The sequence below is a fragment of the Callithrix jacchus genome, chromosome 6 (genome assembly GCF_049354715.1).
Source record: "Callithrix jacchus isolate 240 chromosome 6, calJac240_pri, whole genome shotgun sequence".
Lineage (NCBI taxonomy): Eukaryota > Metazoa > Chordata > Mammalia > Primates > Cebidae > Callithrix > Callithrix jacchus.
Genome location: NC_133507.1, coordinates 162,479,821 through 162,498,360, shown reverse-complemented (window position 1 = coordinate 162,498,360; position 18,540 = coordinate 162,479,821). Strand labels below are relative to the sequence as shown.

General features: G+C 58.2%; 1 protein-coding gene across 6 annotated transcripts in view; it reads right to left on the bottom strand.

Annotated features, from left to right (window-relative positions):
• Positions 1–1,522: 1,522 nt before the first annotated feature.
• Positions 1,523–18,540, bottom strand: part of ANO7 (anoctamin 7) — a 31,792-nt gene continuing 14,774 nt past the window's right edge. Inside the window, exons 10-25 of one of the 6 annotated variants that reach the window (XM_035306355.3) lie at positions 18,214–18,304; positions 16,443–16,539; positions 15,001–15,144; positions 14,794–14,931; positions 14,078–14,176; positions 13,901–14,003; positions 12,358–12,469; positions 11,959–12,013; positions 10,000–10,097; positions 8,583–8,725; positions 7,029–7,234; positions 6,782–6,924; positions 3,309–3,399; positions 2,771–2,890; positions 2,601–2,651; positions 2,271–2,476 (exon numbers count right to left, since the gene is read on the bottom strand). In XM_035306355.3, the coding sequence (XP_035162246.3) occupies positions 2,420–2,476; positions 2,601–2,651; positions 2,771–2,890; positions 3,309–3,399; positions 6,782–6,924; positions 7,029–7,234; positions 8,583–8,725; positions 10,000–10,097; positions 11,959–12,013; positions 12,358–12,469; positions 13,901–14,003; positions 14,078–14,176; positions 14,794–14,931; positions 15,001–15,144; positions 16,443–16,539; positions 18,214–18,304 (1,748 nt within the window). In that variant the 3' untranslated portion in view covers positions 2,271–2,419. Of the gene's footprint in view, positions 2,891–3,308; positions 3,400–6,781; positions 6,925–7,028; positions 7,235–8,582; positions 8,726–9,535; positions 9,648–9,999; positions 10,098–11,958; positions 12,591–13,900; positions 14,004–14,077; positions 14,177–14,793; positions 14,932–15,000; positions 15,145–16,442; positions 16,540–18,213; positions 18,305–18,540 lie in introns of those variants that run through there. The other 5 variants (XM_078328990.1, XM_054258369.2, XM_078328991.1 and 2 more) reach the window with 5 other exon arrangements.

Sequence of the window (18,540 nt, the reverse complement as noted above, 5' to 3'; positions counted from 1 at the left end):
CTTGAGATCAGGACTGCCTGCCAGCCTCAGTGGCACTCCCGGACCGCAGCTCGTTAGTTATGGTGAGCTGCGGGAGTGGCGGGGGTGCTGGCGGGGCTGCAGGAGGAGGTGGGAGGAGCCACCCCGTCACCCAGGAGGCAGGAGATGCCAGGAAGAGTTGAGCAGAGCCAGGGAATTAGTATCCTGTGCTGCTGACTGGGCTGGCCCTACCTGGGAGGACAGATGTGGCCATTGCTCTTGGAGCTGAACGTGCTAACCCACGACCCAGCAGCTCTGTGGGCCCCTAAATCTGCCACCCACAGCAAGTCACACACTTGCAAATGACCCAAACGTGAAGCATTCCAGCAGCCAGGAGGGCCGAGGGGTGCTCTGCACAGATGGGGCTCACGCGGTGTCCCGCAGCAGAAGCCAGAAACAGAGTCCGCACTTCCATCCCTGCTTGGTGACCGAGCTGGTAACTACGCTTGATGGGAGAGGGTCCCAGGGTAGGGGCACACGTGGGCACCGGGACCTAGTGATTGGGACTTGCTTTTGACCCCCATGCTGGTGACGATTTATTCGCCTAGAAAGCTGTTGGGGCATGACCTGAGCATTGTCTTACGTTTCAATACCTGCGAGCCCCTCGTCCCTGCCGGTGGCATCCAGCCCCAGGACCCTGCGAGCCCCTCATCCCTGCCGGTGGCATCCAGCCCCAGGACCCTGCGAGCCCCTCATCCCTGCCGGTGGCATCCAGCCCCAGGACCCTGCGAGCCCCTCATCCCTGCCGGTGGCATCCAGCCCCAGGACCCTGCGAGCCCCTCATCCCAGCCGGTGGCATCCAGCCCCAGGACCCTGCGAGCCCCTCATCCCAGCCGGTGGCATCCAGCCCCAGGACCCTGCGAGCCCCTCATCCCTGCCGGTGGCATCCAGCCCCAGGACCCTGCGAGCCCCTCATCCCTGCCGGTGGCATCCAGCCCCAGGACCCTGCGAGCCAGGAGAGCCCTGACTTGGAGGCAGAGCACAATGCTCTCAAGAGGCAGGTGAGCAAGTGACAAATCCTCAACGATTGCTACAAGCTCGCTGCCCTCAGCCAGGCGTCACCGCGGGTCAAACAGCAAGGCGAGGATGTCCGAAAGGGCTTTTCTGTGGAGTGAGTCTGGCAGGACTCAGCACAGCACATTAAAACCACATATGTCTTTTCTTTTCTGAGACGGAGGCTCGCTCTGTCTGCCACAATCTCAGCTCGCTACAGCTTGTGCCTCCCAGGTTGAAGCGATTCTCCTGCCTCAGCCTCCCAAGTAGCTGGGGTTACTGTGCCCGCCGCCACGCCCAGTTTCCGTGGTTTTAGTAGCGACGGGGTTTCACCGTGATGGCCAGGCTGGTCTCAAACTCCTGACCTCCTGATCTTCCCACCTCGGCCTCCCAAAATGCTGGGATTACAGGTGTCAGCCACGGTGCCCGGCCAAAAAACCACATACTCTTTTTGACGCCTAAGTTCCTCTTGTAGAACTCCAAAGAACTCGGTACAGACGAGCACAGATCCGTTTCAGGATGTTTAGTAAGTGGACAGCTACGCGGGGAACATGGCTCCTCAGTGCAGGACGGACGGCATGTCCCATTACGATCCGGGGTGGAAAACTGATGTATACACTCAAATCTGGGGAAGGAGCCACCAGACGTTACAGGTGTACAGGTTTCCTTCCAGGCTGTCTACTTTCACTGACAAATATCCTATCCAGAGCCTCCCCCGTTTGGGTGCTTGTTACGCACTCGGCAGGCAGGGATCCAACGAACATGTTTAATTGCTGCAGGGGGCAACTGCAGACGCAGAGGATGGAAAGGGGGCCTGACTCAAGCAGCAAGAATCCAGGGACCCCAATAACTGGAAATGGAGGGAGGGGGCGAATGGACCCTTGCCATGGCCTGGGGCACAGAGGTGCAGGGTTTGAGAGCTGGGGCATGAGGGTGACGTCCCCACATGGACAGGGCAGGAAGAGGCAGGTGGGTCCAGAGGACGTGAGGGAGGACGGCCCTGCGCTCAGCACCATTTGAAGGTCAGCAGACGTAAGAGGAGCAGGGAGATGCGGCCAGGGGTGGCAAGACCAGAGAAGGGTCATGTCCAGGGGTCTGGGGAGGCCACCGAGGGACAGGGTCTCCTGGGTGCAGGGGCCCCTTGGGCTGAGGTTTCGGAGCAGGAAACAGGGCTCTGTGAGCAGACAGTCCCTCCCTGCCGGTGATGGAGGAACAGGCACTCTGAGGAGAGAAGCCGGCGTTGGGGGGGACGCAGGCAATGTGCCCAGAAACGAGGGCACGACTGCAGCCAGTGGTTCACACAGCCACTGCCTGAGGGAAGAGGGAAAGGACACTGCTCGCGGGGCTCGCACGGGAGGGGCTCAGCAGGGGCTGCTCCCCTGAAGGCTGCCCGCTGTCCTTCCAGGCATCACTGCTGCAGCTGGCTGACCTTGGGGACCCTGAAGGATGTCCAGTGGGGGCTGAGCTGGGGAGAGGGCTGGGGGCAGGGACAAGTCAGACCAGGGCCACAAGGTGCAGTGGGCGGTGGGGCAGGGCCCTGTGGCCTTGCGGAAAGCATGGGGCAGGGGCCTGGCTGCTCCCAGACTTGCCTCTGAGCCCTGGGTCTGCTCATCCTTTGCTCCATTTGTTCCAAAAAGAGCCTGTCCCCAAGAAAGGGCAGCAAGAGGAAGAGGGATGTGACTTGGTGTCCTGAGGTGCAGCAGCCACTGACAAGGATGGGGGAGGGCTGGGGGGAGCCGAGACTGGCCGCGTGGTTCACCTCATTCTCCGCCAGCGCCTGCTTAGCCAGGTAGTACTCCCGCTTCACTTTGATCTGCACAGACTCTGGGATGTCCGGCACCAGGAGGTCCAGGACCCGGCCGATGGAGAAAACCACGTGCTGGGAGCAGAGCAAGGTACTCACCCCCACCCTTGGTAAAGAAACACCCAGAATAGCCTTCCCGGGGCCAAGCAGGCCTTGGCTCCAGCACCTCTGCTCCCAGCTGCGGGTGGAGCTAGAAAGGAGTTGTGCAGGAAAAGGAACCCCAGAAGGGGCAGAGGCCACCCCAGCTTTCGTGGGCCTGGAGCTCCTGTGCAGACCCCCACCCCCACAATCCCCAGGCACTCAGGTCCACACCGCAGCCCGGGGATGAGGCCAGGCAGGGAAAACAAAGGCGCAGAGAAGAGCTGGCACTGGACCAAGATAACACGGCAGGAAGTGGTTGCACCAATCCCTCTCACGCCACGTGCTCGAAATAGACAAAGCATGGCAGGGATATCATGCCATGGGTGGGAAAACCAGCAGGTGCCCCGGCTACCTCAAACACAATGACGAAGGCCAGGCGGATCGCAAGGAGATTCCAGTAGGTCTGGGAATAGTGTCCATGGTCATCCCGGAAAGCCCGATACCTGCAGGAGACGCAGGACTCAGCGCATGGAGCCAGGGCAGAGTTTTGGCTGGGCAGGTGCCTCTGGAATTAGCCCTTCTCCCCTTTTCCCACCGTTTCCCTCTCTGATCCTGTGTTCCAGGCCTGGCTCTTCATCGAGGGTGCCTGAAATAGGAATCATTCTATTGATTGGGGTGGAAATCAATCAATAGGGGAAACTCTGACAATACCTTTAACTGGTGGGTTCCAAAGGTGGATGGGCTGCGTTGTCCCCCACTGGGCTACCCTGCCCCCCCACCCCCAGGGGCAAATGCCTTATTTTCTAGTAGATGTGACAGTCCAGAAGTCTGTGCTTCTACGAATGATGTCAGCCTACTACACGGTGAAAATTCGCCTGTCACTGACCTGCTCAGAGACTCTGCCTGCCCAGCCTGGCCCTCCCTCCTATCATGAGCCACATTCAGCTTCACGTGCTATTTCACACCTTGGCATCTTCCTGTGTCTCTGTCACATGGTCAAGATGTGACATTCTGTTTTCTAATATAAATTACATGTTGCACTCCATGAGAAGCATTACCAGGGCCAACTTTGTAGGAAAAGAAACAAATATTAAAAGTTAAAAATACAGCCATTGGAAAAAAATCATTCAGATGAATGGGATAAACTTTTAGGTGGCTAGACGCAGCAGAAGAGAGACTGGGGACTGGGAGACAGCACGCACCCAGCGCGGGGGAGTTCCAGGCGGCAGTGGACAAGCAGAGAGGCACTGCTGGAAGGAATAAGGTGGAGACGCCACCAGAACGAGACACGCAACTCTGAGCGGGGCGCGGTGGCTCACTGTTGGCAGGCTGAGACAGCTTGATCACTTGAGGTCAGGAGTTTGAAAACAGCCTGGCCAACGTGAAGAAACCTCCATCTCTACTAAAATACAAAAGACTGTAATCCCAGCTACTTGGGAGGCTGGGGCAGGAGAATCACTTGAGCCTGGGAGGTGGAGGTTGTGTGAGCCGAGATTCTGCCACTGCACTCCAGCCTGGGCAACAAGAGCAAAACTTCATCTCAAAAAGAAAAACCCTGTTACCTAGCCTCTGGAGTGGCCGAGATTACAGGCACCACCATGCCCAGGTAATTTTTTTTTTTATTTTTAACATAGGGAGTTTCTCCATGTTGGTCACGCTACTCTGGAACTCCTGACCTCAAATGACCCACCTGCCCTGGTCTCTGAAAGTGCTGGGATAAGTATGAGCCACCGTACCACACCAAAATTTTTTTTTTTTGAGACAGTCTCTGTCCCCCAAGCTGGAGTGCACCAGCGTGATCACAGCTCACTGCAGCCCCGGGCTCAAGCGATCCTCCCACCTCAGTCTCCCAAGAAGCTGGAACTACAAGTGCATGCCTCCAGGCCTGGCTAATTTTTAAGATTTTTGTAGAGATGAGGTCTCACCGTGTTGCCCAGGCTGATCTCAAACTCCTGGGCTCAAGCAATCTTCCCAACTCAGCCTCCTAAAGTGCTGGGATTACAGAAAAATTATTTTTTTGAGACAGAGTCTCACTCTGTTGCCCAGGCTGGGGTGCAGTGGCACCATCACAGCTCACTGCAACCTCTGCCTCCCAGGTTCAAGCAATGCCTGTGAGTCAGCCTCCCAAGTAGCTGTGGTTACAAGCATGTGCTACCACACCCAGATATGTATATATTTTGTATTTTTAGTAGAGACAGAGGTTTCATCATGTTGGCCAGGCTGGTCTCGAACTCCTGACCTCAGGTGATCCACCCACCTTGGCCTCCCAAAGTGCTGGGATTATAGGCATGAGGTACCCAGCCCAGCCAGAAACATCCTTAAATGCTATGAATACTTCCAGTCAGAAAAGCCAAGTCATGAAAGAATAATATTTCCCAAGAACGGAGAGAAAAGAACCTGTAATTTTATACCCACTATTTGAAGGACTGAAATGCACAGAGATATTGTCATACGTGTATCATGGAGGCATTCTACCTGTATCTCCGTGCCTTTTTGCATATGAAGAGCCCACCAAGCACGTCTTTACTGAGAGAATTATTAAAGGATATACTTCACTATGAAAAGAAATGAACTCAGAGGGAAAGCAATGAATGAGAAATTACTGTGACCACAGAGGCTAACAAAATACACAAATCTGATGAATAGATGACGAATGTTTCATGTGTGTTTTTAACAAAAACTCTAACAATAAGATGAGAGGTTGGTGCTCGCTAGGTGGTAAGGCGTGTCAAGATCCTGGTCACACACACACAGGAAACCTAATCGAATTCATTCAGGCTTTGTCAGGATGAGATATAGTTAAGAATGTGCTGGCCAGGTGCGGTGGCTTGTGCCTCTAATCCCAGTGCTTTGGGAGGCCAAGGGACTGCTCAAGGCCAGGATAACACAACAGAGAGACCCCATCATCTCTAAAAAACAAAAAAAGCCAGGCCTGGTGGCACACTCCTGCAGTTCCAGCTACTGAGCTGGTTGAGGTGGGAGGACTGCTTGAGCCCAGGAATTCTAGGCTGCACGGAGCTACAGTTGTGGCACTGCGTTCCGGCATGGGATACGGAGCAAGAACCAGTCAAAAAAAAAAGGACGCTAAACACGAGTAACCGCTAAAATAATAGAAATATATGCCATCAGTTCCAAAAAAGCCAAAGAATTTAAAAAAAAAACAAAACTTTTACCCATCCACCAGAAGTCAGGAGAGAAGGAATGAAAAGGATAAAGAATAAAAGGAAAATATCCATCAGGAAGAGATCACAAGAATGAGCTCATGCAGCTGAGAACTTCAAAATACCAGAGCAAAACCTGAGAGAGCCCCACATGGAAAAACTGATAACCCTATGGTCTAATTTTATTATTTAGAGTTTTTTTTTTTTTGAGACAGAGTTTCACTCTTGTTACCCAGGCTGGAGTGCAATGGCGCGATCTCGGCCTCCTGGGTTCAGGCAAGTCTCCTGCCTCAGCCTCCTGAGTAGCTGGGATTACAGGCACGCGCCACCATGCCCAGCTAATTTTTGTATTTTTAGTAGAGACGGGGTTTCACTATGTTGACCAGGATGGTCTCGATCTCTTGACCTTGTGATCCAGCCACCTCGGCCTCCCAAAGTGCTGGGATTACAGGCGTGAGCCACCGCGCCCGGCCTTAGATTTTCTCCAAAATTAGGAGACTATGATTTTTTTCAAGTTTACTTCAAACACATGCAAAACTTCATTATACGCAGATCACAAAGGAGGCCTCCAGATGCGGGTGATGCACACCCCGTGCGCTCTGCAGCGTCCACGGCCACTGGCAACAGAATCTGCGATTTGCCCTTTAGCCCCGCAAAGGCCTCTCGCGCGAGCAGGATCCGCCCCTCCTGCCTCCCCGGCCCCTACACCTGGCGCGGGACTCACCGGCAGGTGAGGTTGTGCGCGGCGGTGAAGTGGGGCGGGGCGCGCGCCAGCGTGAAGTTGACGAAGCCCCGCAGGTCGTGGGCGCGGGTCCACTGGTAGTAGGCGCGCGGCAGGAAGTCGGACGAGAAGGCCAGGAGGAAGGCCTGGGCGCGGGAGGGCAGGCGCGGGAGAGTCGGCGAGGGGCAGCCCCCGCTCCTCCCCACTCCGGCTCCCGCACCGCCCCCTCCCGCCCCCGCCAGGCCCTCACGTTGCTGGTGACTGCCAGGTGCGTGATGGCCGTCAGGACGGGGAACCAGATGCCGATGTCCTGGGCGCGCTCGGCCACCGGGCGCCGGTACTCGCAGACGAACTTGCGCGCGTCCAGGCGGATCTCCACCCAGTTGTTGAGCAGGGCGAAGAGCGGCGCGAGCGGACAGGCGGCCACGAAGATGGTGACGAAGCCGAACTGCAGCACTGCGGGGCAGGGGGCACCGCCGAGCTCCCGCCACTGTCCGCCCCCAGCCCTGGGAACGCGCCCCCCAAGGAGGACCGGCCGGTCCACGTGGTGCCACCCCCGCCTGCTGGTCTCCCTCGTCCTGCGCCGCGCGGCGCCCGGGCCACCTCCCCTGACCAGGCCCAGGCCGCTGTCCTGCCCTGCGCTCCCGTTTCTGGCTGGTCACGGCCCTTCCTGGGCTCAGTGAACTGAGGGACTAACTCGGGGCGGGACTGGGAGCAGAAACTGCTTCCGATCCGGCTTCTCCGCTCACTCCTCAGGGCAGCCGTTAGGAAACCGCTCTTTGGAAGGGGTTCCTGGTCTTCTGTGGGAATTACTAGTGAGATCGTCGGGGTCCAGGGTACAGTGGAGGTGGGTCAGGGCGTCCACTCCTCACCCTGGGAACTGGCCTGGTCCCTTTCCACAGATGCCGCTTCTACCCTGGGGAGCTCCGGGGCCTGCTGGCTCATGTGCCCGCCTGCTAGGTTAAGAGCTGCCTGCCAGGCGCGGTGGCTCACGCCTGTAATCCCAGCACTTTGGGAGGCCGAGGCGGGTGGATCACCTGAGGTCACGAGTTCGAGACCAGCCTGGCCAACATGGTGAAACCCAGTCTCTAGTAAAAATACAAAAATTAGCTGGGCGTGGTGATGTGCGTCTGTAATCCCAGCTACTCAGGAGGCTGAGGCAGGAGAATCGCTTGGAACCCAGGAGGCAGAGGTTGCAGTGAGCTGAGATCGCGACATTGCACTCCAGCCTGGGTGACAGAGCGAGACTCCGTCTCAAACAAAACAAAACAAAAAACAGCTGCCTGATTCCTTCTCCCTTTTGTCAGCTTAGAGTCAGATCCTGCACTGCCGGGGCAGCACAAGCGCCACAGACCCGCCTCCTGAGTGCACCACCCGTGCAGGCAGTGAGCCTCGGGCACCAGCCGCCACCTGGCAAGGTGACAGGTGTAGGTCCAGCAAATAGCGTGGGCGTGGAGACCTCTGGGGACGTCTCTCTCCAGGCCGCTGCCTCCCAGTGCGGCCTCACCCTCGGAGAGCCTCTGTCCTAATTATTCCCTTGCTCTGGTTCAGGGGAACTCTGCAACTGCCCCAGGGCCTCCTCCTTGTGCCGGAGCCCCCCAGTCCTGAGCTGACCCTCCCGGGCACTCTCGGGGGCGGAAAATAATACCTTTCTGGATTCTTCTCAGACCTAATCCTCTGTCCCTACCCCACCCCAAAGCACATTTCAGGACAGCTGTAGTCAGGCTGGAAGACCCCTGAGCAAGTGGCTGCCCATCCCTCCCCTGGGCGCGGGCCACTGCCGCAGCTGCTACCGGGCTCCTACCCATTTCGAGGTACTCGTCGAACAGACCCTCACAGGGCACAAGTTCATAGTCGGCTTCCCAGGGCTCCCGGCCAGCCCCTGAAGAACCTCCCGCCTTCCTCTTGGAGCGAAGCCGGAACTTCTGCCACCAGCCCTTTAGCTTCCTGGGGACGGGAATACAGCAAAATGGCCATTGCTCCTACTGGGTCTCAGTGGCTGCTACAGTCCTGGGCAAGATGTGGTCAGGACCAACCTGTCGCTTTGCAATTAAAGAACAACAGGGAGGGGCGGGTCTAGGGCCAAGGGGCCCCAGTGGGGGCCGACACCTTTGCAGATGGGATTCAGTGAGAGCGTCTGTGTCCGTCGGTCTAACTGGGGGGACAGTCCACCCTCCCAGACCCCTGCATTGTTCCTTAAGGCTTTAGGGGAAATGGCCCCCCCCCAGAATTGCAAACAGTGCCAAGAGCTCTGCCAAGGCTGGGAGGGAATGGATGAGGGCCACTGTCGTGTGCCAGGGAAAGCAGATGCCATGGCCGCCCACATGTTGGGTTTGCCCTGCATGGGGGCATGTGTGCATGTTACTTTATCACACTGTCACTCATCCACGCCCTGTTCCTGCCAGGCACGGAGCTCCGCCCTCCACCTTATGGTTGTGTGGCTTCATAGCCCCAGTAGTCCCAAGAGGCAGGGCCATCCTCTCGGGGTGTGGCACCGTCACCGTCTCCCAACAGCCACTTGTGGTGGCCCAGGAAAGTCAGTGCTGACTTGGGAGCTGCCTTCTGGGGGGATATCAGGTGTTTAGGAGGTGCTGGGAGGGTGGTCAAGTCAATCTGGCCTTGAGTGGGAGGAGAGGCCCTGGGCAGCCCCCTTGAAGGACTCTGGCCTGTGAGGGAGACCCAGTTGCCTTGATGGGGCCACAGTGACTGCCAGTAGAGGTGGCATTAGGGAGATGGGAGCCTTGTGGTCAGGGGTACCTGGCAAGGGCATATGAGGCAGACATGTGTCTGAGGATCAACCTGGGGCCTCTTTTTCCTCTTCCCTCTTGCTCTGTGTTGGGGGCTGGGGACACCAAGGAACACTCTGGCCCTGCCAAAGCATCTCTGAATGGATGGAGCCATCACCCCAGCCTTGGGCCCAGGAACCCAGGCCCCTCCCCAGTCAAAGGTGGTCCCAGAGGGAGCATCTTCCGCAGCCATAACCCAGAAGACCTCAGCCAGCCACAGGGCAACTGCAGGGTGGGCAGCCCAGAGCCCGGGGCACATGGCCCCAGCACGCTCCTCATTCCCCTCCCCACACAAGGTGTTAATGTCCAGGAAGGGAGCGACCCTGCCTCCCCTTCACCTCTTCTCCCAGCTAGGGCCAGGCTGGAGGCTGCTACTCCCAGGTGCCCTGGGGTCCCTTGGTCCTGGGATGGACCAGGGCAGAGTGGGGGACTCACGGGATGAGGACCTCCTGCATGTTGTTGATGACCTGCTTGCCCACCATGATGACCAGGAGCTCCTGTGCCAGCTCGATGAGGCAGCCTCCAGCCGCGCACTGCAGAAGCAGGGCTCGGGTCAGCCAGGAGAGGGACCTGCCACTCCCCCGCCCATCCTTCTGGTCTCAAGGCCGGCCCTCTTCCCAGCCCCCACCTCCCTTCTGAACGGCCGCAGGGGGCGCTGCTCTATTAACCTAATGGCACCGCCGTTTTCCTTTGGAGACCCCAGTTATGGGCTTCCATGGAGCTGACGACACAGACCCACAGGGCAGCCCCCAGTCGGGGACCTGGTTCAAGCCACTGAGGTGGACCTAGGGAGTTCCTGGGAGCCCGTGCCTTGCAAGGGGTGCTCTGTCTCCCTCCAGGTGGGGAGCAGCTTTCTGAGAACACAGCCATGCTGGGAACAGCAGGGCAGCATTTTAAGCACCTGGATCATTCTTCCCTGAGCCTGCAGCGCCCTGAGCGTTTTCCGCACGGGAGCCAAGGAAACTCCTTTTTGTTTAAGCCAGTTTCTTACTTACAAGGGAAAGTCCTCTGGCTGGTCCACTGTGGCACACACAGCCACACCCCCATTCCATCCCCAGCCTGCCCTTTCCCTTCTCACAGGAAAATAGCATCTCTTCAGGGGCAGCCACTCTGCAGCTGGGCTGACTCATGGCCCAGGCCCCATTAGAAGTTCTTCTCTGCCCTCCTCCTCCAAAAGGTGGTCTTCCAGGCCAGGCTCTCAGCAGGGGCCCACTTATGCCCCAGCCCAGAGGTCACCTATGGATGGCTCCAGATGCACCCGCCCTGTTGCCTGTGACCCGGCTACTGGGGCGTGCCTGGCCCTCACCCAGGACGGGCTATGCCGTGTACTGGGGACAGTTTTGAGGGCTTTTCTACGTGTCTTGGAGGGTCAGTGGCACAGCGGAGACAGCTTTTGGGGTGATGCACATGTCAGTTACTTGCACCAGAATCTGTCTCGGGGTCTGCTTTGCAGGGATCCCTGCATGACAGCAACTTCCATTTACGTTCTGAAAAACCAGGTTCACACCTGGTTCTTACAGAGTCACTGTAAGCCCAGCACTTTGGGAAGCTGAGGCGGGCGGATCACCTGAGGTCAGGAATTTAAGACCAGCCTGACCAACATGGAGAAACCTCATCTCTGCTAAAAATACAAAATTAGCCAGGCATGGTGGCGCATGCCAGTAATCCCAGCTTCTCGGGAGGCTGAGGCAGGAGAATCGCTTGAACCTGGGAGGCGGAGGTTGCGGTGAGCCAAGATCATGCCATTGCACTCCAGCCTGCAACAAGAGCGAAACTCAATCTCAAAATAATAAGTAAAGGAAAAAAAGGTATGGAGTCACTAAGCACAGCCGGCCGCAGCATGCAAGCTGGTGGGGAGAACTGTGACAGCCATGGCCGCAGCACACCAAGCCCATGAGGGAAGCCAGCCTCTGCGGCCCCCGCGTGCCAGAGACCCTGCATCTGTGGTAATGGGTTGCACTTGTCTCAGGCGTGAACTGGGCTAAAATGGGGAAAGAGGAATACGGCTGGGACAACTTGGGTGAGGTAGGTCTTTTGGCTTGTTTTGTGTGTGTGTGTGTGTGTGTGTGTGTAGGCGAGGTCTCGCTGTGTCACCCAAGCTGGTCTCCTGCTCCTGGGCTCAAGCGCCCCTCCTCCCTCTGCCCCCTAAGTGCTGAGATTATAGGCGTGAGCCACTGCACCCAGCCTAAGTGTCTAGGATGTGTCAGTGGGGCACACTGGGGTGAGAATAAGTGGTGAAGAGAGGCTGGGAATCCTAGTGGGCAGCTACACGGCCAGCCCTGGCTGGGCGATGAGGCGGCCAGCGTGGGAGGAAGAAGTGCCCCCAAGTTGAAGCTGGACGGGCAGTGAGAGGAGCACGCGGCTCAGCAGCCAGCCCAGCCAAGGTACACTCACCTCCTCACTGCGGACTCCAAACAAGGTGTGGTAGTTGCCTGGGTGTCCCACAAACCTGGGGCAAGGTTAAGGTCACGAGCCTTGCCAGGTTCCTGCCTGTCTGCCCCCACCTCCCAGGCTTCGGAGGGAGGCCTGAGCAGAGCTGTCGCGCCTGCCCTGGTGGGGCGTAACCTGTGGACTCCAGGCAGCAACATGGCCTCCTGTGGACCCCTGAGCTGGGGGGGACCAAGAGGTGGGCAGCCCTTGTTTGGGCAGATGGCCCCCGTTCCCTGCCCGGGTCTCCTGTTCCATCCTCCACCCTCCCTGAGCATGCTGGATGAAGCCCGGGGCCCACACAGCTGGGAAACATGAGCAGAACCAAGCAGGATGAGCCGTGGCCAGGGTGGAGGGGGCACCCACCTGCCCTTGAAGAAGGCAATGTAGATGGGGGAGGAGTAGAAGTTGACAAACTGGAAGATGAACACCTTGAGGGTGAAGGAGTCCTCGAACTTAGTCTGTGTGCGGTGCATTTCTGTGGCACAGAGAGCCCAGGCTGAGTCCCTGGGGGAGTCCCCAGCATCCAACCAGACGCCCCCTCTCCTAGGACCAGCTCGCCACGCAGGGCTGAGGAAAAGGCCGTATCATCCAGATATCTTAAAGAGATTCAAAGACGGGGGCAAAAAGTGTGACAGTTCCAAAGTCACCCAAAACATGTTGAGGGGGCTGGGAAACTGGGTGACGCCCTGTATCCCAACGCTAATGATTAATGTGCTCGCGGGCCAGTGGTCAGGGGTTGGGTCAGAGGAACAGAATCGAGGCTCGAGGCCGAGGCCGTGCAGGGGACTGGGCCCCGGTGCAGGTGCCAGAGGTGGGAGCATAAAAGGCTAAAGGTTATGGGAGGTGCAATGCCCCACAGTTGCAGAAACAGCTGGGCGGCTCCCCTCAGGGCCCTGCCCTTGGCTGCGGAGTACTGGGAATCTCAGGTCTCTCCTGACACCCACCTTCCCCTGGCTGCCCACCAGGAGGCGCTGCCTCCCCAGCACTGCAGCCCCCCTCCACCCTGCGGCCCCTGCTAGAACCCGGCTCCAGGGCAGGGCGGGCAGCTTTTGTTCAAGGTTATTCACCCCCAGGGCTAGAACAGTGCTGGTGACAGGCGGCAGCTTGCGGAAGGGATGGATTGGTCCATACATGTTTGTCCTCAGGAAATGAGACAGGGAAAGAGAAGACAGGGGAGAGGAAGGAAGAGGGAAGAACTGGCAGGCCCCCGACTCCCCAGCCCAGCGGCCCATCCCCACGCCACCCGGAGAAGCTCAGTGGCCCTATTCTACAGGGATGGCTCCTGCCTGGGGACCTCACAGCCTGGAGGGGACCCTGTGGAGGGGCGAGAACTCCTCTCCTCAGGTGCTTGGGTGCCCCCAGGGTCCTTTTTCCCCAGGAAGGCCCCACTGACTACTCTTTTAAGGGGGCCTCGGGGGGGCTCAGACGCCTCCAGTCTGTACCACATTTAGAAATGGAGGCACTGGCATCCCAAACCAGGAATTGTGTCCCACCTGGGGTGCCAGAAACAAAAAATAAGAAAGAGAAAGAAAAGCAGGTGCCTCTGCCACACCTGTCACCCAGCACTTTGAAAGGCCCAGGCAGGAGAATCATCACTTCAGACCAGGAGCTCAAGACCAGCCTGGGTCACATAGTGAGACCCATCTCCAAAAAAAAAAAGTTCAGCTGGGCACAGTGGGCGTGCTGTGGTCCCAGATACTCAGGAGCCTGCGGCAGGAGGACCCCTCGAGCTGGGGAGGCCAGTGCACTCCAGCCCAGGCAACAGAGTGAGATTGTCTCAAAAGAAAAACACACAAAGAAGAAAGAAATAGAAATGAGCGACCCTTCGTGTCAGCGAGTGACAGTCATGCTGGCTTGGGGCTGGCAGGGGGCCTGGTCAGCACCTGGCTGGCCCCGGCCCACTCACCCCACCGTGTCAGGACGTGGGCCAGGGTCACATAGATCTTGGAGAGGATGACGATGAAGATGAGGTTCACCACAGACCCTGTGAGGCTGGCGATGCGCGAGGCCTGATGGAAGACAGGCGGTCAGAGCCGGACGAGAGGCTGCTCCGGACCCCCCAAGGCAGCCGGCAGAGGCTCACCCAGGCAGTGAGGACGGTGTTGCCCGACCTGGACACCAGGATGGCCATGATGGTGCGGTACAGGATGATAGACACAAGGCACATGACCACCACGGCCACCTGCAGGGCGGGGAGGCCTGTGAGCTCCTTCACCCTCAGGCCATGGCCCCACTGACCTGCTAGTCCACTCTGGCCCTCGCACTGCCTCCTCTAGGAAGCCCCCCACCTCCAGCCCCGCCGTGCTCCCAGGCTGTGTCCTTCCTGGTGGGCTGTTCAGGCAGAGGTGGGTGGGTTTAGGGTTAGAGGCTGGGCCACATCTGGGCATCAAGGCAGCCACTGTGAGTGTCAGAGAGCCATTCCGCCCCAGGAACTGGGGATTCCTGACATCTTGGCAGGGGTGGGAGGGGACCTATTAGGAAGCCCTTTGATTGGAAGGCAAGACGGGGAACTCCCCTGCTGCGTATCTGCCTCTCTTTTCCTTGAAACCGACCTCCTTGCTTGAAAGATGCCCCATGCCCACACCCACGGGGAGATCCTCCCCAGCCCTCTGCATGACTCACACCTGCTCTCAGCCAGGACCCGACAGCCGAGCCCCAGGCTCAGCCCCTCCCCGGAGCCCAGGCACGTGGGTGCCGCTGCAGGGAGAGAGGGTTCTGTGCCCAGAGGAGACATCTGGCCTCAGCACCAAGGTGGGATGGTGGACAAAACCCCCTCACGTGTGCAGGAGGACCACGTACCATCACCACGATCACCACGGAGCCCGCCAGCATGCGGCGCGCACGGCTCCTCTCGGGGAAGTAGGGCTCATCCTCACCCGTGATGGGGTTCGGGGCTGTCATGGGGGCTGAGGCGGCAAACTGGGGCCGAGGCCTCTCCTGGAAGGGAGCCGGTGCTCAGTGGCCGCCCTCACTGGGCGTGATGATGGCCCAGTGGGGACGGCTCACCTCAATGTCCTCGTAGTCGGAGCAGTCCCAGCGATAGGCCAGCGTGGCACTCTTCCGTTTCCAGTACTCCAGGAACAGCACAGCCCACAGCGCCATGAACAAGCTGAAGAAGACGGTGCCTCCATGGTCGAACAGCCGGCCAGCCTGTGGCGGGGATGGGGCGCGTCCAGACGTGCTCAAGACTGGAGGCCCCTTGTTCCTCCCTCCTGGAACGGAGGGTGCATCCCCGCCCCACACACCCCACTGCGTTTTGGAAGCACAGACCCACAGATGGAGAGGAATTTCGCCTCAGGATGGCTCACACCCAGGTCTCACCCACACTTGACTTTGAGGCTATGATTTGGGACTGTCTGAGCTGATGATATTTTCATGGGTTTTGGACCTAGAGTTAATTCTGTAAGGGGTGAGACCCGGGGATGTCGGGATGAGGTGGGTGTATTTTGCACATGGGATGGACTTGAAGTTTTGGGGAACAGAGGTTGGAGGTTGAACTGTAGTTGAGTTGAATTCTGGCCCCCAGAAGACATGTTCATGAGGAACCTCAGAAGGTAATCTTATTTGAATGAGGCCCTTTCAGAGGTAAGTTAAGAATCTCCAGATGAGAGTACCCTGGACAAAGTCTAACAAGAGGGGAGAAGAGGAACCAGCACCTGACCCAGAGGGGAAGGCCAGGTGGAGACAGAAGCAGAGACGAGTGAGGCAGCCAGGGCCAGGGAGGACAGGACTGCCAGTAGCGGCACCAGAAGCTAGGAGAGAGGCCTGGGGCCATGTCTCCAGAACCAGCCCAGCCTGCCAACACCTTGATTCTGAACTGGGGCCCGGGTCTGTGAGATTAAGCTTCTGCTGTTTTAAGTCCGATTTGTGGTCCTAGGAAAGACCCAGGTGGATACCCAGGAGTGAGGTCAATGGGTGTGTGACCCATTGCCGGTGCCCAGGGCTCTGGGTCCAGTGTGTGTGGGATACAAGCAAGGCCATGAGGCCCCTGGGAGGTGGACAGACCCAGGAAGCACACCGGGTGGGCGTGGGGACGGTGGGGCTCAGAGACTGCAGGAGCCTCCTGCCCAGGTCTCGTAAGTTGAGAATTCTGCTCAGAAGTCCAAACCTTTGGTTCTGCCTGTGCAGAGCCTTAGGGCTCCAGGGTTTGTCTGCTTTGGAGCCAAGGGCCAGGTTCCCCCAGAGTGCCGGGGCTAGCATCCTGGCATGGGGGGTCTCCGTGAGTTGGCAGCACTGACATGAGCCACTGCTGTGTGTAGGCACTTGCTGGGAGGTAGGGGCCAGGCATGACTCCAATTCCAGGTGAGAGAACAAACGTTAAGGAGCTCACCTTTATGTGGTGACAAGTAGGACAGGGCTGTTGCAGGTAGTCAGGACTGGGACCAGGGGGGCCACTCTCCTTATCCCCCTACTCCCAAATGCCCCACCCCACCTACCCCTTCTCATACCTGGGCCAGGGCACAGGCACTGGAGAGCAGCCAGAAAGGGCAATCGAGGCAAAGTGGGCACATTTCGAAGCTGTCCTGGCTGCCACACAGCTCCTGCCTGCAAGGCATGGGGTGAGGGGTAGGAGCTGGCAGGGGAGGGGACGCTTGCTCTTGCCACCACTACCTTTGCCAGGCCCAGCATTTCTTAAAAAAAAAAACGTTGTTTTATTTATTTATTTATTTATTTCTGAGACAGAGTTTCGCTCTTGTTACCCAGGCTGGAGTGCAATGGCGCGATCTCGGCTCACTGCAACCTCCACCTCCTGGGTTCAGGCAATTCTCTTGCCTTAGCCTCCCGAGTAGCTGGGATTACAGGCACGCGCCACCATGCCCAGCTAATTTTTTGTATTTTTAGTAGAGACGGGGTTTCACCATGTTGACCAGGATGGTCTCGATCTCTTGACCTTGTGATCCACCCACCTCGGCCTCCCAAAGTGCTGGGATTACAGGCTTGAGCCACAGCGCCTGGCCCAAAAAACATTGTTTTAAAATACATGCCATGACAATGTATGAGATAAGTTTCCAAAATTTTCGTTCTATGATAACTTAAAACACAAGCCCACTCACTTATTAACATTGTAAGAAATCTTACATTATTATAATAAACAAGTTAGTACCAATAAAATTAGCCTGGGGACACTCCTATTCACCTGTGTCCGACTGGGGGCACTCCTATTCACCTGTGTCCGACTGGGGGCACTCCTATTCACCTGTGTCCGACTGGGGGCACTCCTATTCACCTGTGTCCGACTGGGGGCACTCCTATTCACCTGTGTCCGACTGGGGGCACTCCTATTCACCTGTGTCCGACTGGGGGCACTCCTATTCACCTGTGTCCGACTGGGGGCACTCCTATTCACCTGTGTCCGACTGGGGGCACTCCTGTCCACCTGTCATCTGGGAGCACTCCTGACCACCTGTGTCCTCCTGGGGGCACTCCTGACCATCTGTGTCAGCCTGGGAGCACTCCTAACCACCTATGGTCCTCCTGGGAGCACTCCTGCCCACCTGTGTCAGCCTGGGAGCACTCCTGTCCACCTGTGTCCTCCTGGGAGCACTCCTGTCCACCTGTGTCCTCCTGGGAGCACTCCTGTCCACCTGTGTCAGCCTGGGAGCACTCCTGCCCACCTGTGTCAGCCTGGGAGCACTCCTGCCCACCTGTGTCCTCCTGGGAGCACTCCTGCCCACCTGTGTCAGCCTGGGAGCACTCCTGACCACCTGTGTCAGCCTGGGAGCACTCCTGTCCACCTGTGTCAGCCTGGGAGCACTCCTGACCACCTGTGTCAGCCTGGGAGCACTCCTGTCCACCTGTGTCAGCCTGGGAGCACTCCTGTCCACCTGTGTCAGCCTGGGAGCACTCCTGCCCACCTGTGTCAGCCTGGGAGCACTCCTGACCACCTGTGTCAGCCTGGGAGCACTCCTGTCCACCTGTGTCCTCCTGGGAGCACTCCTGCCCACCTGTGTCAGCCTGGGAGCACTCCTGACCACCTGTGTCAGCCTGGGAGCATTCTTATTCACCTGTGTCAGACTGGGAGCACTCCTGCCCACCTACCAGCCTGTCAGCCACGTCCACAGGGCTCTCTATGACACTCCTGAGGACAGGCATGTGCTCATCAATCCCCTCAATCACCAGTTCTCTGCACAGACCCTTCCCCTGCACAGGGTCCCCCTGCCCCACACCCCTCTGGAGGCTCAGCACCGGGCCCCAGAGCTGTGTTGACAGAACACTCACGTAGGTATGTCTGAGAACACCAGGAAGCAGCCCACCAGGAACACCAGCGTACCCACCACTGCTGCTGGCAGGAGCCAGCCGGTGTAGAACCCTGCATGGGGACGGCAGGGGTCCACCATTAGAAACCCAGGCATGGGGCCCAGGTAGGGGTCTGCACAGCCATGCTTGTCCCCCAGGGACCCACTCTCCGCCCAGCTAGGGGGCTGGGGCCCAATGTGAGGAAGCCAAGAGGGGCGCAGCTCTCCCTGGCAGCTGTGGCATGGCCCCACACCCCTGGGCCTCTGCCCTAGACTCTGGACACCCCTGCCACATGACTGACACCAGCAC